At 47.4% G+C, this 24,200-nt stretch overlaps 2 protein-coding genes across 8 annotated transcripts; one reads left to right on the top strand and one right to left on the bottom strand.

The window, feature by feature from the left end:
- The first annotated feature begins 9,098 nt into the window (after positions 1-9,098).
- LOC125514435 lies at positions 9,099-13,299 on the top strand. 6 transcript variants are annotated; one of them, XM_048679765.1, is made up of 9 exons: positions 9,099-9,441; positions 9,534-9,851; positions 9,969-10,118; positions 10,243-10,305; positions 10,890-10,961; positions 11,384-11,446; positions 11,523-11,606; positions 12,304-12,440; positions 13,017-13,299. In XM_048679765.1, exons 4-9 carry the CDS (start codon positions 10,296-10,298, stop codon positions 13,050-13,052), a joined length of 402 nt encoding a protein of 133 aa, XP_048535722.1. In that variant the 5' UTR covers positions 9,099-9,441; positions 9,534-9,851; positions 9,969-10,118; positions 10,243-10,295; the 3' UTR covers positions 13,053-13,299. The 6 variants fall into 6 exon arrangements, 2 of the variants coding, with proteins under 2 accessions (XP_048535722.1, XP_048535721.1); XR_007286446.1 differs by lacking the exon at positions 11,384-11,446 and having other exon boundaries at positions 9,105-9,441; XR_007286448.1 differs by lacking the exon at positions 11,384-11,446 and having other exon boundaries at positions 9,105-9,441; positions 11,523-11,709.
- A 5,243-nt stretch (positions 13,300-18,542) lies between these two features.
- Positions 18,543-24,033, bottom strand: LOC125514434 (KH domain-containing protein At5g56140-like). 2 transcript variants are annotated; one of them, XM_048679762.1, is made up of 7 exons: positions 23,603-24,033; positions 22,970-23,055; positions 20,865-21,013; positions 20,006-20,110; positions 19,809-19,925; positions 19,184-19,327; positions 18,543-19,095 (listed from the first exon to the last, which is right to left on the bottom strand). In XM_048679762.1, the coding sequence occupies exons 1-7, from the start codon at positions 23,710-23,712 to the stop codon at positions 18,943-18,945; spliced, it is 864 nt and encodes a 287-aa protein (XP_048535719.1). In that variant the 5' UTR covers positions 23,713-24,033; the 3' UTR covers positions 18,543-18,942. The 2 variants fall into 2 exon arrangements, with proteins under 2 accessions (XP_048535719.1, XP_048535720.1); XM_048679763.1 differs by having other exon boundaries at positions 18,543-19,092; positions 23,603-24,026.
- Positions 24,034-24,200: the final 167 nt, after the last annotated feature.

Here is a 24,200-nt window from a genome sequence, read left to right as displayed (position 1 = left end):
GGGCGCGACACCCATGAAGATGTACAAATTGTTCTTCTAATCACACGCAGTGTGTCCGGACTTGACCGAGGACACAGGTCTGAGCTGCAATCGCCCGGATACTCAAGTAAGTAGCCTTGTGCCCGGACTCGCTATCCGTATATTTATCATAAAATTGCCCCTAAAAGAGTTATCCTTTAAATAGGAGTGGATAGCGAAAGCAAAGCTAATCAGGTGTCCGGCCCCCCTCCCCGAGATCATGCCAGATCCCGTGCTAGTCAGGATGTTGGAGGTTGTGCCTTTAGAGGAAAGCGAGGGAGGGGACAAGGAAGCTACGACCTCCTCGAAGGAGGCTGTTTGGAAGGGAGGAATCGAAAATTCCTCTCCTCAGGGGAAGAAGAGGACCACCTCTAAAGACCCGGAGACCATGGCCTCAAAGCGGGGGAAGAAATCTTCATCAAAGGGTCCTGCGCCGGGGGATACTTCGGCCGAATTATGCCCTCAAGGGGATCAGCCCTCCACCAAGCCGTAAGTAGAGAGGGGTTTTCTTTTTAAGAGATGAGAGGAATCATTGCTTTATATCTGAGAAGAGTAACCGAAAATTTACCTTGTAGCTCGGACCTCAGCCCTTCTTAGCAGAGCTCGTCTTCGGGGGATGATGATGGAGAGCGGAACGCCTCCCCCTGTCATACCGCCTTGCGAGGCAGGCGACCCTGAGGTATCGTCGCGGAGGGTTTCCCCGAATCCGGCAGGGCCGAAAGGTAGTCATATGGCCCCGCAAAGCCCTCCGCGTCCGGCCTTTGAAAAAGGCCATAGGACGAGTCCGGCACCATCCGGTGCACGGTCGGGGGAACTGAAGGATCTGCTAGGGCGAGCATCTATCTTAGAGGAGCACCGTGCATTGATGGGCACGGTGATTGAAAGGATTTCATCCGCGGAGAGCGGATTGCACGAGGCCGTCAGGAGTTTACTGAGAGGTTTTGAGGTATGTGAAATAATGTACCCTTTTTGACAGTTGCGCATAGATAAGATGCGCCCTGTGTAGATAGTAGCCCCTGAGACTCTGTGCGTTGTCAAAAGTGACGGCGCGCGGAGGATCATAATCCCAGGTCTAATATGCTGCCTTCATACGTAGGTGGCGAAGTGTCCGGTGGCCAGCCGGACTGATGAATTTGTCGAGCTAAAGCGGCAACTTGACGTGGAAGATGCTGACATCGCGCTTGTCAACAAGCGGCTTGACGAGGCACAAGGTATGTAATTCCTCCGGCGGCACCTGTAATAGGAGCTTTATGCCAATATCTTACAATGTGTGCGTTTGATACATATGGTCCCGCTGCCATGGAGAATCTTCGGGCGGAACTTGCCCGAGCCAAGGAGCAAGCCAGGAAAAGTGATGCGGCTACCGGAAAGGCAATTGAAGAGCTTAAGGCCGAACAGGCTGCTCACGGCCGAAGCAAGAAGGAAATGGCCGAGATGGCCGTGAAGCTGAAGAGCGCTGCTGACTGTTGCAAGCTTCTTGAAAAAGAAGACCGGGCGGAACAGACGGACCTGGAGAAGGCCGTTGCGGATGCCAAGGATGCTCGCTCTGCGATGAGAGCTATGAAGGAGGAGCTGCGTCAGGCCGGAGATATTAAGGGCGAAAAGTCCTTTATGCTGCGGAGGAAGTTCTGTGATCCTAAACATGCTCCGTTAGACCGGATGTGGAGTACGGCGGACACCTATCTGGATTTGGCAGCGAGTGCCGCAGATGCGGCCGAACACTTCCGAGATCAAGAAGATCGCGAAGTGGAAAAGCTCTTCTGGTCGCAGTTCCATAATCCAGAGCGGCCGCTGTCATTAGCCAATCGTTTGGCCGAATGGGCCGAGCTGAATAGGTTGTCCGGACTCGCCATGAAGTGTGTCATGAGTCATCTGTGGCCGGAGAGACCAGAGCCGAAAAGTTATTTCAACTTGGTGCAGCAGTTCCTTGGTGCGGTGCCGCGTATTGATGCGATGAAGAGGTCAGCGTGCATAGAGGGTGCGCGGATGGCTCTTGCCCGTGTCAAGACATACTGGGCGGAGATGAAGACCACCGTTGTTGCATCCCGAGATTCGGACGAAAGCCGAGTACCTGCCGAGCACTATTTTCAGGAAGTTCTGCAAGGCGCTCGTGTAATAGAGACGCAGTGCTCGAAGGATGCTATGTTCGAATAGCATATGTTATTGTAAAACAATGTTTTTGATAAATTGTAGAAGCTTTTTATACTTGTGCCTGCAAGTATTATAACACCTCATGTGCGGCCGTTTAATATATATATATATATGTGTGTGTGTGTGTGTGTGTGTGTGTGTGTAACCTGAAAGATGGCAGTCGTCGGCTTCAGCCCCCACGCAAATAATGCGGGGGTGTTCGGAGAAGGCGCATTCTCACACTTGATCCAACGTCTTGGTCCTACAAAGGAGGTGATAGCGCAGCGAACTAGGCAATCGGACTATAATGCTTTATCACTTTCACTTAGCCATAGGAGTTTGACAGTGAGGCTACTTATATAGCCCCTGGTGGCGCCTGCGCTCGCCCGAACTCGGGGCGCGTATGTGCCTGGCCGGGAAACGGCCCTTCGTTAATGCGGAGGAATCCTAAAGATTTCGGTAAGTCATCGAGTGGTTGACCAGTCTCACGCTATATCATGACAGTCAGTTTTCGGCTTTCTCTACTGAGGTGCTCGCCTGGCCGAACCGAGGCACAACCGCAGTAGTTCTCCTGGTGCCGCCTTAGCCGATAGAGGGAACGTAAGGCAGCAAAACACAGGAGCCGGGCAAACCCAACATTTGACCAAAGACATGATTCGGAGCTGATGCATATAAGGCCAAACTCGCGACGCCGAACACTCCCTAAGGTATTCGGTCTTTATTAGGATGGGTAGGACAACGCCCTTAGTAATAAGCCCCTAGTGTCCAGGTACGCGCAAAATTCTGACGTGGGCACATGCCAAGACGCCAGCCTCCTCCTTGGTTATGCCAAGAAACCAGGGGATGTGCATCAACAAGAGACAGTAAAAAAGGTTTACGCAGGGTCTTAATCTGAAAAGAATCCTTGGAACGGGTCCCTGCTGCACGTCTGCGCCTGTGTCTCTGTTGTGCCGTATCCTGGACGGGCACAGCACGGTGTTCATCTGTAAAAGAGAGGAACTTAGTTGAAGAAAGGTCGTGCGAGAACGTATGTTAAAATAAACAAAGTATGATTCAAAAATCGGTGAAATTGAGCTTTATTATCTCTTATTTTGTATGCGCGGAGCCCCTAGTACAGGGGTATGCGGCTATTAAGCCTTTATCCATTGTATTTTTATGCCGGACTCGTCTACCCGTGTCCGTTGTCTTGACGACCTTTGGCTGGTGAAGCCGCTTTATTGTGGGGCTGTTAAGGCAGCCGCACAGTCTTCCGCGCGGGAGGAACACTCAATGTCTCCCTTTAATGAGATGATGCCTCGTGGACTGGGCATCTTAAGCATAAGAGATGCATAATGCGGTATTGCGTTAAAGCGGGCGAAAGCTTCGCGTCCCAGCAGTGCTTGATAGCTACTTGAGAATGGGGCGATGTGGAAAGTTAGCTTTTCGCGACGGAAGTTATCGAGGGAGCCGAACATAACTTCTAGTCGGAGAGAACCCATGCAATGGGCATCCGGGCCTGGCGTTACCCCTCTAAAGGAGGTTTTGCTATGGAGAATTTTTGTTGGGTCTATCCCCATGTGGCGGATTGTGTCCTGATATAACAGGTTTAAACCATTGCCGCCGTCCATCAGGACATGTGTAAAGTGGAGTCCGTCGATTATTGGATCTAATACCAGGGCAGTCCAACCTGCGTTCCGGATACTTCTAGAGTAATCCTGATGGTCGAAGGTGATCGGTTTTAGCAACCATCGGCGAGACCCCTTTGGGATAGGCCGTATGGCGCGTATCTCTATGGGTGCCGCTCGTTTTGTCACGTGAAGTAAGTTTACTGTTTTGACTTCTTGTGGGAAATTTTTTTGTTTCCTGGTGCTCTGCTTGTGGGGTTCGTCATCGTCCTCACTTGGTGTGTCGAGCCCCTTGTGTTCGGCGTTGAGTTTGCCGGATTGCTTGAAAACCCAACAATCTCTGTGGGTATGGTTCACAGGCTTCCCAGGAGTACTGTGTATTTGACATATCTTGTCCAAGATTTTGTTTAGGTTGGACAGCTCGTCCCTGTTATCATTGAGGGGCGGCTTTCTCTGATTCTGTCGCGAGCTTTTGAATCTGATGTTGACTGTCGTGCTCTTTGGGCTGTTTCCCTTATTCCGGCGCTGGTCCTTGTTGCGTCGGGGTTTTCCGTTTCCATTCCTAACTTCGGATGTACTTGGGTCGCTGGTGCTACATCTTGCCAACCAGCTGTCCTCTCCTGCGCAAAAGCGGGTCATGAGGCTTGTTAATGTGGCCATTGTTCTTGGCTTTTCTTGGCCGAGGTGTCTGGCGAGCCATTCGTCTCGAATGTTATGCTTAAAAGCTGCTAGGGCTTCGGCGTCCGGACAGTCGACTATCTGATTCTTTTTAGTAAGAAATCCATTCCAGAATTTCCGAGCTGACTCTCCGGGCTGTTGAGTTATGTGGCTGAGATCGTCTGCATCCGGAGGGCGGACATAGGTCCCTTGAAAATTTGCCCGGAAAGCATCCTCGAGCTCTTCCCAACTTCCAATGGTGTTTTCGGGAAGGCTTTTAAGCCAATGCCGGGCTGGGCCTTTGAGCTTGAGGGGTAAGTATTTTATGGCGTGGAGGTCGTCTCCTCTGGCCATGTGTATGTGGAGGATATAATCCTCAATCTAGACTCCAGGGTCTGTTGTTCCGTCGTACGCCTCTATGTTTACGGGCTTGAATCCCGCTGGAAATTCATGGTCCAGAACCTCATCGGTGAAACATAGGGGGTGTGCGGCACCCCTGTATTTGGGTGTGCCGTGATGTTCGGATATTTGTTGTGTTGCATTGCTTACTAGAGCCTGCTTTCTTGGCCCATAGATCGATCTGGCTGGGCCATCTTTTTGGTGCGAATCCTTGAGTGGATCGCGTGCCGGCTTGTGTGCGGCGCCACTTGCCGCTCCATGCTGGCTGTGCGGTCGTCTATCCGACCGGGTGGCTTTCTTATTTTTTGACTGCAGGGGCTCTAAGGCCTCCTCGTCAAATTCAGGCAGTAGCTTTCGCTTCGGATAGCTTTTTGTGCGGCGACTGCCGCCATATTTGTCTGCGGTGTTGAGTACTTTGCTCCATCTGATTCTGAGTGCATCTTCCACAGTCTTGAGCTTTTGCTTCTGCTTTTTCAGGCTACGCGCAGTGGCGACGAGCCTTTTGTGGAGGTTCTTCTGCTCCGTGAGCTTATCCGGCGTAAGGTCGTCCGAAATGTTGTTTTCGCCGGGGACGGGTTGTTCGGTTTGTTTATCCAAGTTGCCTTGTTCGGACGGTTTCTCGAAGGCATGATCGTCGTCCACCGGCTCGTCCTGCTCTATGGCTGGGTCTGTATGGCTGCTGTCTCTGTCAAGGCGGGGCTTGGAGCGGCGCTTACGTCGCCGCTTTGATTGCTTTTCAAGTGAACGATTCCTCGTTGCATCCCTGTGTTCCTCGTCGTCGCTTCCTTTGGGTGTGTCCACCATGTATACATCGTGAGATGAGGTGGCAGTCCAGTGCCTTATAGGCGTAGGTTCATGTTCGTCTCCTACATCGTCGTCCATACCGTCGATGTCTTCGGAGTCGAAGTCAAGAACGTCGTTTAAATTATCGACAGTGGCTACGAAGTGGGTGGTGGGTGGGGATCAAATTTCTTCGTCGTCCACATCCCAATCCTGCCGATCATAGCCCGGCCAGGACTCTCCTGACAAAGAGAGAGACCTGAGTGAATTCAGAATGTCGCCGAAGGGCGAGTGCTGAAAGATGTCTGCGGCGGTGAATTCCATGATCGGCGCCCGATCGGATTCGATTGGTAGGGGCGTGGAGGGCTCGGAGTCCGGAGAGGGGTCTGACACCTTGGAGTCACGGGCTTCGCAGAGGACAAGGCTGGTGTTCAGCTTGATCGCCGTAGAGATTGCAGCCCCCGAGGCGGTGTCTAACCACCCATCCTCGATTGGTGTGGTCGGCTCTGAGCTAAGGGTCAGAGCGGACACAGGTGCGGCCTCCAGGGCACTGTTCGACGGCAGAGCTAGATCATGCCCATCGTGATAGTGCGGCGCGCTCGGCTGTGGCTCAGATCCGTCGAAGATCAAGTCTCCGCGGTCGTCCGCCGTGTAGTTTAAACTTCCAAATCTGACCTGATGGCCAGGGGCGTAGCTTTCAATCTGCTCCAGATGACCAAGCGAATTGGCCCGCAGTGCAAAGCCGCCGAATACGAAGATCTGTCCGGGGTGAAAAATCTCACCCTGGACCGCGTCGTTGTTGATGATCGGAGAAGCCATCGGGCCTAAAAGTGACGACACAGAGGAACTCTCAATGAAAGCACCAATGTCGGTGTCAAAACCGGCGAATCTCGGGTAGGGGGTCCCAAACTGTGCGTCTAGGCGGATGGTAACAGGAGACAAGGGACACGATGTTTTTACCCAGGTTCGGGCCCTCTCGATGGAGGTAAAACCCTACTCCTGCTTGATTAATATTGATGATATGGGTAGTACAAGAGTAGATCTACCACGAGATCGAGGAGGCTAAACCCTAGAAGCTAGCCTATGGTATGATTATTGTTCGTCCTACGGACTAAAACCCTCCGGTTTATATAGACACCGGAGAGGGCTAGGGTTACACAGAGTCGGTTACAATGGTAGGAGATCTACATATCCGTATCGCCAAGCTTGCCTTCCACACCAAGGAAAGTCCCTTCTGGACACGGGACGAAGTCTTCAATCTTGTATCTTCATAGTCCAGAAGTCCGGCCGAAGGTATAGTCCGGCTATCCGGACACCCCCTAATCCAGGACTCCCTCACGTGGGATCAATGTCGGCCGCAGAATCATTTTATTTAATACTACGTTGGCAGGGTCTTGAACTCAAGACCTCTTGGCTCGGATACCATATTGAATTCATGCTCTAGCCAACTCATCCAAAAGTCCGAACTGATGGAGGGAAGCGGGCAATATACTTCAACAAAACTTGAGCCGGAGGGCGCGCTGAACCGCCAGCACCCGCTGCCGTCACCGCTGCTGCGCTGGAAGTCATGGCCGCGGCGGCTGTCGAGCCGAGAACCGGCTGCGTGCCAGCCATGAAAAATCGCCACCCTGTTCGGCGGCTCATGGGGGTCCGGAATACCGTCGCCATCGAAATAGCCCCGGAGCCGTCCGTCTTGCAATTGATACATTGAGTCGGTCTCGCCTGTGGACGACTCACCATCAGAGTAGATGGCCGTCTCACCGCCAGACATAGAGCCTTTAAACTCAGCCGCATTGATACATCCGACAAAGGCATGCTTCACGGCGGGTTTAACCCGGGCGGGTCGTGCACGCTAAGCCGTCTCGATGATGTCGGTGCAGATGTCCGGCTCAGGGCCCGGTTCGCCGATCTTGCCGATGAAGACGTGGATTCCGCCAAAGGGTACCCGGTACCCGTACTCAATTGAGCCGGCCTCGGGGCCCCAGTCTGCGTCGTCGATGTAGAGCTTGCCGCGACGACTCTTGGTCATCCGGCCCACAGCGTATCCCTTGATCCCTTCGAAGCTGCCCTTCAAGAACTCAAAACCACCGTGTGCTGGCCCCACGGTGGGCGCCAACTGTCGTGGAAGTGTCACGACAGATGTCCTCATGGAAGAACTTAGTTGTGGAACCATTGCGACGAGGTTAGCTTAAAGGGGTTAAACGGGACAAGGACATGAGGAGTTTATACTGGTTCGGCCCCTTGCAGTGAAGGTAAAGGCCTAGTCCAGTTTGAGGTGGTATTGCTAGGGTTTCGATTACCAGGGAGCAAATACACTTTTCATGGCTCTCGATCTGTTGTTTCTTTCACTAAGCCGCTGCCGGGTCGCCCCCTTATATACATGGGTTGACGCCTTGCGGCCTACAGAGTCCCGGCCGGCTGATACAAACGTGTCCGGCTCGGTGACTTATCTTACATGCCTTACAATACAAGTTTACATATACATGACGGTTTACACTTACGGGCCTTAAGCCGCCTTCGGGTTTGGGCCCTTTTAACAAACCTGTCTATTGAACCGCCATCTCTAATATACTCTTGGGCTTCATTTAGATGAACCGCCATGTGGATGACCCGGCCCCTCCTGGGCGGGTCATATCTGATAATCATATCCCCAACACCTCCCCACTATATATAGGGGTGAGGGGGAGGGGGCTCCGGCCCTAGCCCCTCCTCCAAGGGAGGGGGCGGCGGCTAGGGTTCTCAAGCAGCAGTGGCCGCGGTGCTTCTCGGCGGGTGGCGGCGCGAGGGAAGGCGAGGAAGAAAGGAGATAGCACGGGCTGAGAAGGGGGGAGAGTGGCGGCTAGGGTTCACCCAATCGGTCGTTCTCCTTGGCCTAACACGCAGCCCAGCCATCCACATGATGATACACGAGGGAGAGCATATGAAATCTCGAAACTACCCTCATCGGCCCTCCAAAACTACATGCGGAGGCAGGATCTCTCTACTAATTAGAACCAGCACTAGTCACCCCCTCTCCCGCAGCCCCTGACAAAAGTGGCCCACCTCGCATGGCCCCGTAGGTCATAGACACATAGGACTGTAGAACGAGTGAAAAACGACGGGCACTATTCATTGCTTGTCGCATCAGAGTTGATCCAACAGCCCAAATTGTTTTATCTGAAGATCTGACGTGCGGGATTCATTTGGACAGGCTATCCGACGGCCAGAAAACACATGCCCTGAGAAGCCTTCATTTCTTTCCACAGTCTAGATTGGAGATGCTCTAAAAGTATGACGGTCGAGGCGAGAGTGAGACACAAATTACACACTGGAACGGTCAGATCCAAAAACGAACGGCCTGATGGCGTGAGCAGGAAAAGATTTCAGTTTTATTACTGTCCTTAATTTGCATGCAACTAATTAGAATAGAAAACCCTAAAAAAGGATATAGTAATAAAATAAAAAACAAAGGGGGGAAAAGAAAGAAAGAGGGGCCCAGCCCCCGTCGTGGCCGATACGCGAAGGAAAGAGGATGTCCCTCCAATCCCCTCATCTCATCTTCCAAAAACAAACCGAGTCTGCAGTTGCAATTCCTATACGACCTCGATCCCCCTCTTCCCCCAACAAGTCGAATCCGCCCGCGTTGAGGAAGGATGTGCTCCCAAGCCCCCAAATCCCTAGACCTAGACCTCGACCTCGACCCCTCCCCAGTCCCCAGATCCCTAGACCTCGACCCCGAATCCCAACCCTGCCCCGGCGTGACGACGACGGCCGAGCTCCCCGACGAAGCGGAGAACCCCTGCTTGTCGCGGTTTCGCCACCGGCGACTCCTCGCCTTCCTCTCGCGCCAGCGCTACGATGTCGCCTTCAACGGGTACGTCCCCTTCCTTCCCCTTCCCCAATTCAGCACAGGAACCAGCCCAGGGCTGTCTACTTGTTTGCGGAATTGATCTAGGTTTATTGCAGGCTGATGCTACAGGCGAGTGAGCCCTTCTGCTTGGAGCGTCTGCAGGGGCTCGTGAGGAAGGGCCTGTGGGAGGATGCCATCGACTACCTTGATGGCTTCCTGCCTGCCGGCCCCAGGAGCCTCCACGCCCACGCCTTCCGCAACTTCCTCTTGATGCACCACTACTTGGCCAGCATCGCCGCCGGGGATGAGTCCGCCATGGACAAGCTCCGGGCCCACCATTGGATGCAACACGTCGTTGATGCCTGGAAAACGAAAGCGAACCACACATTTCCTCGTGTCATGGCCCAAGCCCTGCTCTCGTCGGAGCAGCTCCGGTATCTCTCCCTACGGCCTCTAACTTGCACGCATTGCTCATTCCGTTGAATTCATGGAGGGTTCATCGTATGAGTTTTCTTGTTTCAAGAATGTGAATCACCCTATATGCTGGTTAGGGCGTCCATGGACTGGGATGGAGTGAGGAGGGAGGCTGCGTACATCCTCTCCAGGTTAGCTTCGAGGACCCCAGAGCTCAACAGGCCGCTCACATTGCCGACTTGCTACACCAAGCCGCACCAAGTGCTTCCCATTGACGTTGCCTCTGGGTAATTCATCTGATCTCAAGCCTATGCTAGTTATTTGCTGCTCAATGTGCCAAGTAACCACCTTTTGGTATTTCATGTGTATGTCGTATGTGTGTGGCGACTGATGAACTCGTGTTATCTTCAGATGAAAGCTTACGAGCTGGTTCAGGTAAAGCGACTTCCCTGCTCCAACAAATTATGAAGGAAGGTAACCTCTCACTCTTGTTTTGCTCTCTACCTATGTCATTTGCCACCGTTTTGGTTTACTCTCCGCTTATGTTTCTCTCTAGTTTTTACTGCTGTGGTTTTAATATTTGCCAAGTTTGTTTTGTTTCACTTGATTTATGCTTTAATCATTCCTGTGATGTGGTCTATGAATCAGTAAATACCTCGGCCATCCTACATTTTATTGGAAGTCTTCCGTTTCGGTCTTAAGGGCATTGTTTGCCCCTATTTGTAGAAGTTTTCTCTAAATAATGTAGGCAAACGTCCAAATGCGAGCACATCACAGCCTGTTGGCCTACAATACCTTGTGCCGCTACATTCTGTTCCACCCCTTAGCGTCTGGTTGTAGTGCACATTGTTTTCCCTTATTTATCTCTGAACATCTTCAATGGAAACATATTTCCCTTAATTTTTCAGTTCTTTCTTTCTTCTATTGGTTGCTTCACATTCTATGGCTATTTTATTTGCATGATATTTCATGATTGCACTTCCGAGAAATGGTGCCTTCCTTTTGCTTAGTCTGTGTTTTGCTACTTGCTGCTATTCCAACTGTCTGCTGTGCTGCAGGTGCTCCTGTTGCTCCAGTTCCGCTGACAAGTCCTGCTAAAAGTTCTGGTACCTCGTCATTGACAAATGCAGGTGAAATAAGTTGGACGACCTCAATTTCTTCTAAACTAGGGAAAATCTCCATCTACATAATTATCCTAATCTTTTTCATTGTTAGAGAATGGCAAATGCATGAGTGATTGGGCTAGATAAATCATTGACAATATTACTTGATGTAGTTAAAACATGGAGACTTTTACGATTTTAATGTGTCAGATGGCTCTTTTCCAAATTCGGTATCTATAGTTATTACTTGTTGTAATTCCTTGGCTCCTTGCTATGCTTCATTATATTGCAATCTTTATTGTTTGGTTTCTATGCATGTTATTTTCCATAGTTGTAGAATTTATCTTAGAATTATACAGTTGGAAACCTTTTTTTTTGCTTGTTGGCTTGTTATTTTGTTGTTTATTGTTGTTCTGTATCATTTTTACCTCCAAATGTTTGTTTACCAGAGATAACCAAATTATGCATCAAGGGACTGTATGCACCATTGTTACTAATACTCGATGGCCTCGGTAGGCTTTGATGGTGCTCTTTGCACTCCATCAGTTACTGATACCTGTCACCATATCTAAATACCAGTCCTTGCAGGTGCTCCTGTTTCTTCAGTGTGCCAGACTCTGAACATGACAAGAGACGCTGAAAACTATGGTATCTCATCAGTGACAAGTCCAGGTAGATTAATTGAACCCCTCAAATCATTTTGATACCAAGAAGAAATTCTATCGGCTTGATCTGTCCCTATTATCTTAATTGGGAAGAACACCAAATAGTATAGGTAAGTGGATATATATATGTATTACTGACAATGGTATGTGAGGTTTCAGTTTCATTAATCCAGTTCATGACTGGCCCCGCTTTCTGATTTCTTTTTACCACGTCTCTCCTAACTTTCTACGGGAAAATACTTGTTAAAAATTAGAATTTGGACATTATTCTTGAGTCGGTGAATCGTCCATTTGTTACCTGTTTTTGTTCTTTACTTATTTTCTGTCTCATGGTACTTTTTGGGTTGCATTTGCATTCAGGAGCTACCAAGCTTTGCATACTGCAAACATGAGATGCACCATATATAGGTTCTGCTGAAAAATCCTTGGCTTGAGAAGAAACTACTCCCTCCGTTCACTTTTATAAGTCGTTTCAGACAACTGAAAATGAGCTGTTTTACGAGCTGTCTGAAATGTTTAGAGCGCCTTATAAAAGTGAACAGAGGGAGTAGTTGAATTTAAGTTGGTGCAGCCTCTTTTTGAAATGTGCACAAGCCCCTGTGTGCACCTTTGGTCAATGTGATATTCACTGTTAGAGAACACTAGATATTATGCTTTGACTGTAGTCAACCCAATAATCCTCATGAGCACTGATTCTTGGACAGGCCCAGAAAAGAGTCAAGAAGGTGCCTGCGGTGGTTTCAATCCCAGAAAGAATCCACGGGCAGAATTGGCAACTATTGATGAATATTTGGATTCAAAAAGGCAACGTACTACTGGGACTTTTGGGGAAGCAAGTATGGTAAGATGCTGGTTTTTGTCCCTGCTTCTATTAGCAAATATTACAGTTAACAGCAGAATGACACACTGCAAAAAAAATTCATTCTAAACTATAGCTGAATAATACAATATTGAAAGAACAAAGTATGCTGCTGTCAGTAGGACTTGGACTTACCAATATGTTTGTATATTTGCAAGTATAAATGTAATGTCGAATGTGATATTTTATTTTGTACCGATCTTGGTAGGGTGAGTAAGATTATTCCAAAGCTGCTCGAGGTGCCTCTCTTAGACAAAATTATTGACATTGCTAATTATAAATGGTTGCTTATGTCAATGTCGATAAATAACACATGGCTATTAATATGGTGGCAAAAATTAACTTCAACTCAGGACGTGGTACATGGGAGGTGGGACTTCTTTTTTTTAGTAGCAATAGAGTGTGGAAACTAGGCTTGCATATTTGCCAAACATTTTGCTGAACTGCACACCGATTCATTTGCATTTTTTGAATGATAAATTTTCAGTAGTGGCGGTTTGTTTTCATGTGGCATGAATTCACGCAATTCACACAAGTGGAATTGGTGTTGGACTGCAGGTGCCGGTGAATGAAGTTTGGGCTGAAGCTCACTAGCTGGCTGGTGAAGTCAACCACCTAGGTTCATAACCGAGATATGGTGACAATGGTGGTGGTGGTGTACCTGCTAACTCGCACTTTGTTTATGCTTTGAACTTGGATGTTAATTATACAACTCTGTTTCCAAGTGCCTACTATGAGCTAGTACTTCATAAAGTAATTGTGCTGTTAATTATGCAAATATGTTTCTAAGTGCCTACTATGAGCTAGTACTTCATGAAGTAATTCTGCTAGTGTTGGTTAATCAGGCTGCTTACTGCCGGCATTTTCTATCACTGAAATGAAAATTAATCAGATTATTGGATCATATCATTCAGTAACAGTATTGCCAAAAGTACACTATTAAGTGTGACCTCAAGCATTCTTTTATGAAGTTCTTTTATTAAGTTGCTCAGAAGAATAAGTGCGACAACATACATGACGGCCAACATCAAGAGTCATTGCCATCCTATAGCTAACCTATGAGCTTCGATGTTCTTATATTACATGCACGCCGTTCATCGCTAACATCACAAGCCAATTTTTTTTTAAACGTTTATCACTAAAATGACAAGCCAAGAAAAAATTTAAACGACACTTCTTACACCCTGTTTGTTTGGGTTTTTGCCTCTGTTTTTGCAGCCTTTTCACTTTGACAAAAAAAACCACAAAAGCTTCTAAATAGGTGATTTTTGTTTCAGTTTTTGGCTTATGAATCAGTACTGTTACAAGTGAAAAGCCGAAGTAAAAAACACCAATTTAGAAGCTTTTTTGGCTTCTTTTTTTGCCGGAGTTTTGAAGCTGCAAAAGCAGAAGAGAAGCCCAAACAAACAGGGCCTTAATCTCTCTCATGATCATGCAATGACCACCTGAATTTGATGCCACCTCTAGCTCTTGGATGAGTATGGAAGGAGGCGAGGATGGAGATTAGTAGCCTCGCTACACGCAAATGCTTACAAGATTTCAGGGTCAGTGATCCCTTCAATAACAACTGCCGAGGCTCCTTCAAAAACACCATGATCATCACAACAAATCGCGCCAACAGCTCCTCTGGATATCGTTGGAAATATGAGCAAATTACTACGAGATTTAATCCGAATAAACAGAAGATAAATCATGAATACAGCAATAGAGATTAAACTAATCATGTGAACTAGCATAGCAGATGAACAGATCACATCTAGGGCACATACTAGAAACATGAATTCTACCACGATCTCGAACAGGAAAGATAGAATCACATACGGTGCAGCGGGAGCAACACCGCCGGCGTTGACGTTGTCACCCATGTCGTCGAGGACGAGGTTGCCGAGGTCGGGGAAGAAGTCATCGTTCGCGAAGTCGTCGCTGCTAGCAGTCGCGCGAGTGCGCTCCCCAAAAATCTGATCGCCCCTCTAACGTACAGGATCACGAGAGGCGGGGTTCCGGAGGCCTGCTGTCCCTTCTCCCGGTGCACACCGAAAGGAGGGATGGAGAAGACTTGCTTGGCGGCGCAATGATCTGGAACGGTGGTGAGAAACCATACGAAGCGGCGGCGGCTAGGGTAGACGTCTGCCTGACTATATAGTGCGGGCCGGGTAGGTCATGGGAATAAACCCTACGTCCGAGTCGTCACGATCCAAAAGAATCGGAAACGGTTCAATAATTAACGCGTCCGTTAATTATTAATTAATGACTCATTAATTTTCCCGAGCAGCAAAAATATAGACAACGTGCATAGCTCTGTCCTCGGCTCAGCTCAATCCCGCAACCCGCAACCCGCGGCGCGTCGTGACGAGGCGAGCGAGGAGGAGGAGCGCGCGTGTAGGTCTTCTCTTCTCATGCTCATACAAGTGGTAGAAGAGCTCACCTTGTAAAGAGGTGCAACTCTCTCTCAACTTCCGGGATGGGACTAAACTTTAGCCTCACTCACTCCACTCACATGTGTGCATGAATGGGCCAAGAGAATTTCAGAATTTTAGTTGGGCTTTAGGCCAAAGGCCTACTAGCAAAATTCCAACAATCCCCCACAAAGTCTCATTGGCACATCTCATCATTTAGTTTCAAAATATTGTTTATATACCGGTGCTTAGTGGAGACTGTGAAGTTGAACTTCCACTTAGAGATTTATATTACACTAGATCACAACTTGAATAGTGGATTATGCCTTGAACTACAAGTTTTCTGCGAGACTAATTTCACACAAATTCTTGACCGATACTTGGCTGCCGCAAGGCTTCCCCGCGGGTGGAGCGTATACGTCATACTCCAGGGCCTTTTCATGAATTTATTAGAGAACACCCAATTCTCACAGACTGCGACGTTAACAGTCAAATTCATATAGGTGTGTTCCTCAGAAGATGTTCTGCAGGACAACATCTCTGCTTACCCGAATAAGCCACTTGGAATACATTAAGATAAGTATCAATCTGCCATGCAGATCAGGAGAGTATTGCATCTTCACGGAGTGGGATAGTTAATATAGGGATACTCTCCTCCCAGCTGACCAACAGCTTGTCTCCCACTTCTACTTCACGGGATCTCCGATCACATAGAGTGGGTTACCACTATGGACAACTCATGCGGTGGGTCTCAAACCCATCTCCATCGATGCATTATCTATCACATTACGTGATAGACCCTTTGTGAAGGGATCTGCCAAGTTTTTCGACGTCTGGATATAATCCAACGTAATAACTCCGGAGTTCCTCAATTTTCTGACAGATTTTAGTCTCCTCTTCACATGTCTTGAGGACTTCATATTGTCCTTCGAACTGTTTATCTTGACGATCACAGTTTGATTATCATAGTTCATCAGGATAGGGGGTATTGGTTTTTCAACCATAGGTAAGTCCATCAAGAGTTCACGAAGCCACTCTGCTTCAACGGTGGCAGTGTCCAATGTTGTGAGTTCTGCTTCCATAGTTGACCTTGTTAAGATGGTCTGCTTGCAAGACTTCCAGGAAACAGCGCCACCACCAAGTGTAAAAACATAACCACTTGTGGCCTTTATCTCATCAGCATCAGAAATCCAGTTTGAGTCACTATAACCCTCCAGTACCCTTGGATACCCGGTGTAGTGAATCCCATAGCTCGCGGTGCCTTTCAAATAGCGCATAACTCTCTCAAGCACATGCCAATGATCATCTCCCGGTTTTGACACAAACCGACTCAGCTTGCTCACAGCAAAAGAGATGTCAGGCCTCGTGGCACTCGCCAAATATATAAGCGAACCAATAATCTGAGAATACCTCAGTTGATCTCTAGCAATCTGTCGATTCTTTCGAAGCAACACACTAGCATCATATGGAGTTGGAGAAGGTGTGCAGTCGCTATACCCAAAACGACTCGAGACCTTTTCCACATAGTGAGACTGAAGCAGTGTGATCCCACCATTCTCATCTCTCAACAGCTTGATGTTTAAAATAACATCAGCTACTTTTAGATCCTTCATCTCAAAACAGCGAGATAAGAAATCCTTAACCTCCTTGATTAAATCAAGTTTGGTTCCAAATATCAATATGTCGTCGACATACAGACAAAGAATAACTCCTTCGCCCCCACCATAGCGATAGTACACGCACTTGTCACCATCGTTTACTACAAAGCCGGCAGCAGTTAATGTTCTTTCGAACTTCTCATGTCACTCCTTAGGAGCTTGTTTAAGGCCATATAAAGACTTTAATAACTTGCACACCTTTCCTTCCTGACCAGGTACTACAAAACCATCTGGCTGATCCATGTAAATTTCCTCCTTCAACTCTCCATTGAGGAAAGTTGTCTTAACGTCCATTTGATGAACGAGAAGACCATGTGAGGCAGCCAGTGATAGTAGCACCCGAATTGTGGTCAGTCTAGCCACGGGTGAGTAAGTATCAAAGAAGTCTTCACCTTCAAGCCGTGCCTTGTACTTTTCAATCGTACCATCAGGTCTAAACTTCTTCTTGAACACCCACTTACATCCTACAGGTTTGCACCCATAAGGACGGTCAGTGATCTCCCAGGTACCGTTAGCTAAGATGGAATCCACTCGCTACGTACAGCTTCCTTCCAGTACTCGGCATCAGGAGATGCATAGGCTTCTGAAATAGTCCTGGGTGTGTCATCCACGATGTACACAATGAAATCATCACCAAAGGACTTTGCAGTCCTTTGTCTCTTACTCCTCACAGGAGTTCCACTGTCACCCTCAACAGGATTCTCAACGTGTTCCATCGCAATGGTGGGTTCAGGAATTACAGTGAATTCCTCACTAGATGGAGTAGGTATCTCCTGATTTGATGAACTCGACATATCCTTCATAGGAAATATGTCCTCAAAGAAACCTGATCGTCCCTCTCCCGTACAGGATCACGAGAGGCGGGGTTCCGGAGGCCTGCTGTCCCTTCTCCCGGTGCACGCCGAAAGGAGGGATGGAGAAGACTTGCTTGGCGGCGCAATGATCTGGAACGGTGGTGAGAAACCATACGAAGCGGCGGCGGTTAGGGTAGACGTCTGCCTGACTATATAGTGCGGGCCGGGTAGGTCGTGGGAATAAACCCCACGTCCGAGTCATCATGATCCAAAAGAATCGGAAAACGGTTCAGTAATTAACGCGTACGTTAATTATTAATTAATGACTCATTAATTTTCCCAAGCAGCAAAAATATAGACAACGTGCATAGCTCTGTCCTCGGCTCGGCTCAATCCCGCAACCCGCGGCGCGGCGCGACGAGGAGGAGGAGCGCGCGCGTAGGTCTTCTCTTCTCATGCTCATACAAATGGTAGAAGAGTTCACCTTATAAAGAGGTGCAACTCTCTCTCAACTTCCGGGGTGGGACTAAACTTTAGCCTCACTCACTCCACTCACATGTGTGCATGAATGGGCCAAGAGAATTTCAGAATTTTAGTTGGGCTTTGAGCCAAAGGCCTACTAGCAAAATTCCAACAAATATTGTAGGTGACACCGTTGCATCAGTATTCATTTTATGGGTTCCATTCAGGGAGGGATCCAGTGCGGCCCTCCTTTGTACATTCTCCTGCTGCTCATCTTTTATCTCTTCCAAGTGACGGTTTATAAATAGATGCGTCGACAGGGGATTTGGAATTCACTTTCGTGGATTGCTCAGCGCCTCGCATGCCAGATAGCACAGTGACGAGACCTCAATGAATTTGGTCCTTGGACAGGGTGTTGCATAAGGAGAATAACCAAAGCTTCGGGTTCGGCGTGTCATCAACATAAATTGGTAAACTGCATCATCCTCACGTAGTGACGAGACGCATTTCACCATGTTACAGTCAAGCAAAGAATGCCGCCATGAATCACGCCACATTTCATATTGAACATACCAAAACGTTCTCTCCATCCCTTGCAAAACAATCTTATAGTGTGGGACGGTGGGAGTAGTTAATAGATGAGGCAACTGTTTTGTCTCGGTTTCAGAAAAGAAAGATATACTTAAAAGGAGTAAAACTATAGATTAATGCGTACAAACATTCACAATGCCACAAAGGATGTTGCACGGAATAATGCAAATACCAGAACCTATATATTACAATATCCATCTATTATTACGCAATACTATAACTGTAACAAATTACAACGTCATTTCAATCCCAAATAACATAATCATAAAACATTCTTCAAAAGTTCAAATACAAGCACAAGAACCTTAAATCAAAGCCCCAGTCATAGCTCATAGCAATACACAAACCACTTCTTGCACAACCCGATATATAGCTCGACAGTCGACACCCAGTCTTGCCATAACCAAACCTCTCCAGTAGCAGCGAACACGACTCCAGGCATATGTATTATCAAGTACGGGCTGCTCCGACGCTAGCGGTGCGAGACCATTTTTGCGCCATTAGCCACGAAGGCAAACCCATAGGCATACTCAGTTTCCGTCTCGGGACAGATGATTGGTTCTCCCATGGTACTCGTGGCCTTTTACCCCCTTGTCTTGGCCCTCTTCATTCCAAGGCTGTTGTGGAAAGGGGATGCGGAACCAGATCTTTGCATCCCTTCCTCACGGAGGGTGCCGTTGAGCATTGCCAGCTCCCGGAGCTGCTGCTTCTTGAAGAAGTCCTGAGACTCGTCCTGCTTATAGACAATAGAATACAAGAACTTTGGGGCACTGATTCTGCAGAATCAGAAGACAAATAGAGGAGATATCAATATAAATACATACCATTGGCCTTAACAGATCCTCAAGGATCTCGCGGGCTTGCATCAGACGAGCATCAATAATTTCAACAGGCAGCTCTGCCTCAACCAATATATGTAGGGGTTCATTCAGATGTTCATATCCTGGCTTTCCACGCATCATTTCCTCCTACAAAGCATTACCACAAACTACAAGGTGAAGTCGACTGAAGTACAAAACAAACACAAGCATGCAGAAAGGGGGGGAAAATAACACTTGAATGACATATGGTTACCACTGGAAACAGACCGAAAACAAGTAATACAAGTTTTTTCCACCAGAACCAAGCAATTCTTTGGTGATAATTCACTCTTACAGAAATATGTGAGCTCAGAAATAACATAAAATAAAAATTAACAATAAGAAACCGCTGGGGAGAAAACTGAAAAACAGCCAGTATAGATAACAAGAGATAGGAGTGGGGTTGCCATAAAAACTAAAACCCAGGTTCCATTTATAACATCGGGTAATAGGAAAGGTGAAAATTATATAGCTCTCCCTAAACATGCTTATGGTACAAATTTGCTTGAAACAAGCCAATAAATATGCTCCAGACTTGCCAATATATCTAACTGGGGAGATTAAGAAAGCATGGTATCAAGAGTTTTACCCGAGCTGGATCTTTAATGCTACCCCGGCCTCTTATAAGCACACGGCAGTCAGTAGTTGCCTCCACTCGCTTCAAGGAATTTCCTCTGGGACCAAGGATGCGACCAACGAAGTTGTACTAGAAAAATAAACAAAAAGCATCATGACACAACTCCCACAACAATTCAAAGTGTAATAACATAGTAATAGCACACTTACTGTTGGATATTTGTCTACTGGAATATCAACCCTCATTGTTTTCTTGACAATTAGTCCAGATGAGCTGCCTTGAGAACCTCCAAGCCAACTATAAGCTGATGAACTCTGCAATGGTTACAGCTCGATTATTTAGAACAATGGATATGGAGCGACAGGAGTAGCTTTTGCCGTAAGCACTTGAAAAGTTACAAAATTCAAGCCAAATGTAAAGAACTAGTCAAACACACATGACTTATGAGCAATCAGAATAGTTACAGGATTATACTTCATAAATAACAGTTACCACAGTTCGTTTTGCTATCAATATAATAAAGATCTACAAAGTCAACACTATTTTCCAGTTCAGATACTCTCAAATATTGTGTAATAATCATCCCAACTCATCTTAAGGGTAGCAAGGAAAATGTGTAGTAATAAGTAGCATCACTGTGACCAACTAGCAGACTGATGTTAGCATGTCAATTAAGTAGCATACTGGTTAGACTTCTGACATATGGTGCCGCATTAGTGAGTTAGAGTGTTAGCATGTTATCCGAAGTTCCAAAATCCAACAGTTGTGATACAGAGAGGAGTTTAATGGCATCTTTTGAACCCTCTGCCTGGAAGGGATAATAAAGTTAGCAAAGTTGGTACAAGGATCAAGCAGTATCAAGAGCATTAGCTTTAGCAGTGCAAAAAGCAGCTTGAAACCCCAGATTTAAGATTTCAGGAATAATAAATTAGCATAAGGACCAAGTGGTACCAAGAACGTAACCAGGTCTGTTAGTGTCACAGTCAGTTAGAAAGACCTGATCTAAGCTTTCAAAGATGGTAATTAGACATGTAAGAGTAAGTTATGTTAAATGGTCAGTATCCATACTTCTGATTGAAATGCTGAAGTCCATCCATTCATATCAGTTGCTGCTCCATTTGAATATAATCCTCCCGATGTTAGTGGACTACCATGTTCAAAGCCACTTTGGTTTAAAAGGGAGGCGTTCTCCAATAGTGTGGAAACACGTAAAATTTCTGTTTCAAATTGCAATTTCAAGAACAAGATGTAGAAAGTCAGCAGTTAGAATTAGTGATTAGCAATATACATATATACCTGACGAGTTAGTGTAAATAACTAATCTACAGAACCTTTCATCCCTTAACAACGGAAAATTAACAAAGTCATAATAGTGTCAACTGCAAATCTGTATAGTTAGTTGTAAAGGACTATTACATTTATGCTGGGAAGATATGCGAATAAATTAATTAATATGCACTTGCAGAAAAAAAATAGTAGCAGAACAAATATTCGTAGAACAAGCAGAATTCAACAATATAAATAGAGTTACAACATTACAGCTAAACGGAGGAACATGAAAGAGGTATACATCAAATGCTTAAAATTTTGCATCCCTTTTGTAAGATTATTAATTACAGCTATAGAATATTAGCACACTGGTGTTCATCCAACTAAGTTGGAGCTTCCCTGTGATCCTGGTAATCTAAAATATCCTCCGCCACAAATAATCCCATCAAGGAAGGATATATATTGCCCCATAGACATGCCGTCTAGTGTCATGGGCATCCGGGTCAAAGCTCAAGGGGGCATGACATGTCTCTTTATATCATGATTAGCACAGTTTTGTTAGGATTACTATGAGTGAAGATTAAAGGGTGCATGGCAGCATCTATTTCTATGAATGAAGATAAGTTAGGATTACTTCCCCTAGAGACAAAGTAATAAATCTCCTCTTCTAAATAACCCCTGGACTGGTAATAGAAAATTGCACGGCTGCAAGCTCACTGATGATCATGACACATTGGGACGTGACAGAAAATGAGGTACTATGCAGCTTAGTACTTTCAAAAGGCATGCCCCCATCAGGTTGCTGGATGAGACAAAGTCAATGTAGTCCAGCAAGCCTCAGCCAAGTTAGTGAAGCCATTCATCGAAGACTAAGCTACAATGAGATAGTCGTGGGACGCCATTCTCATAAAGAAGATTAGTCATGTAGAGTTGTGGATGAGTACATGAATTCGTGGAGATAAAGATTAAGGCTGCGTTTGGCAGCTCAGTTTTTTTCAGGTATTTGTAGAATACTATGGTTTCTCAGAAACCGCAGTTTTCAAAACTTTGAGGTGTTTCTCCAATACCATGTTTTTTTAGTATTTAAGAAATAGGTCTTGACCACTCTTTTCGAAACTGAAGAAGTAGAAAAAGTGGTTTTTAGAAACTGAAGTATCCATTGCCTAGGCAACTGAACACTGAGGTTTTAGATTACTACGGTTTTGAGGAAACCATGTTGCCAAACTAGGTGTCCAAACCAAAGCAGAAGATGAGTGGCGAGGTGGGGTAGTGGTAGGTAGGGTGGTGAAGAAACAAAAGATATTAAGAGTTTTCATCATTTGCTAAGGCAATACTCCAGTGTGGTGGTTAAGCAAGCAGGGGGAGCACTAGTGTAGTGGTTAGCTAAACAGCAATCATGAAAGAAGCAGCAGCAAGGTAAAATAAAGCATATCCCCCTCGACAATATCTACAAAGTAAATGCACACACCAAGAATAATACATTTGTGGTAAATCATTCTCGGTTGCAAATGAAAACAACCTAAAGAGCAGTCATGGAAACGATTGTTACTCATTTTATAAAACAAACAGAAGCAACAACACTACTCATTTTATAAAACAAACAGAAGCAACAACACGGTAGAATAAAAGCATATCCCACCACACAATATGTACAAGGTAAATGCACACAACAAGAATGACTGAGTTTGTGGCAAATCTAGCTCGGCTGCAGGTGAAAACAGCTTCCTTTGTGCAGGAAAAAGGGTAACCACCATAAGCAACGAATCAGAGGCACACAAGCAAGGAAAGTCAAATATCCTCGCCATCACAACAGAATATTCCGAATCGTGTGGAAGAAGCAGCAATTGGACCAGCGCGCAGATGTTATATCATAACACAAATGGCATGATTAGATGAGAGCTCACCTTGATTCAGCAGCCGTATGCTGTGAGGGAGCACCGGGACGAACGGGTTGAGCTTGTGGCGCTCAGCGAGCAGCTCCGCAAGGTACCTGGTAGAAAGACAAAGAACCATTATTAGTCATCGTCTGTCACTCTTATCGTACAGCACAGCCAAGTCAGCTTTCTCCCCCTCACGAAACTCGCCAAATAACCAGCAAATCCCCGCTGGATCACGCGGTACAGAATCGCAAGGCGATCGGCGAGCAAAGTGAACACCGGCCGAAGCGAGCGGCTGGCCCGTTTGATTCAGCGAAAATCGAGTGAAGACACGACAGGACGCAATGGTTACCACAAAGGGGAGATCTCGCCGCGGGGAATCAGATCCGATCCCAAAAAGCCCTAAACCTCGCCGGGTTAATTCAGATTCAAGCCGCGGAACCTTGGTGACACCCCAAAAACACGCCGAATCGGCGCTGTGAGGGCCCGAATCTGGCCTCCCCGGCGCGATCGGAGCCTAGCCTCGCACAAAGTGAGCGACGGCGGCTACTCCAGCCCCTTCCAACAACGCACACCTTCTAGTATAGTCCAGCCTAGTCCACTCCACAAACGACAAGACGGGAAGCTGGGGGAGGAGGAAGAGGGAGCTGGGGTGCTTACTTCTCCTGGTCGGCGACGGCGGCGGAGGAGGCGCGGAGGCCGGAGATGCGCGGGGAGTGCGGCGTGGTGGACGGGGAGGGCGAGTAGGCCATGTACCGTCCGGACGACATCTCTCTCTCTCGAGCAGCAGCTAGTCCTCTCCAACCGGCGGTGTTTGTTAGGCTCGCTAGCTGGCTAGGGTTGCGGCGGTGGCCTGCTCGCCCGGCGCCTACACGCTGTCTCTACAAGGAAGGGACGGCGGCGGCGGCGGGGGGCGAGAGGGGGCAAGAGGGGGAGGGGGAGGAGGCCGGGCGGGCGGCTTATAAGGAAGGGAGGGAGGAAGGGGATGACGATGCGCCGCGCGACGCGGTAACTAGCGGAGTGTGTGAATGAACAGTTCTTCTCGCGGACGCGGGGGTGGGGAGGGGCCGCGGCGGCGTCCGGTCTCCTCTCCGGGTTCGGTTCGGCGGCCGGTAAAAAAAATGCCGGGAAACTGGCGGGGCGTTGGGCAAACCCGGACGGGGCGGGGGGGGTCAAGATGCCGCAGTGGTAGGTGAGGTGGGCTTTTACTCGGCCGCCCTAAAAATAGCTGCCTGGTTTACCCGCGTCTGAAGATTTG

This window comes from Triticum urartu, chromosome 6 (genome assembly GCF_003073215.2).
Source record: "Triticum urartu cultivar G1812 chromosome 6, Tu2.1, whole genome shotgun sequence".
NCBI classification, from domain to species: domain Eukaryota; kingdom Viridiplantae; phylum Streptophyta; class Magnoliopsida; order Poales; family Poaceae; genus Triticum; species Triticum urartu.
This window is presented reverse-complemented; position numbering and strand designations above follow the sequence as displayed.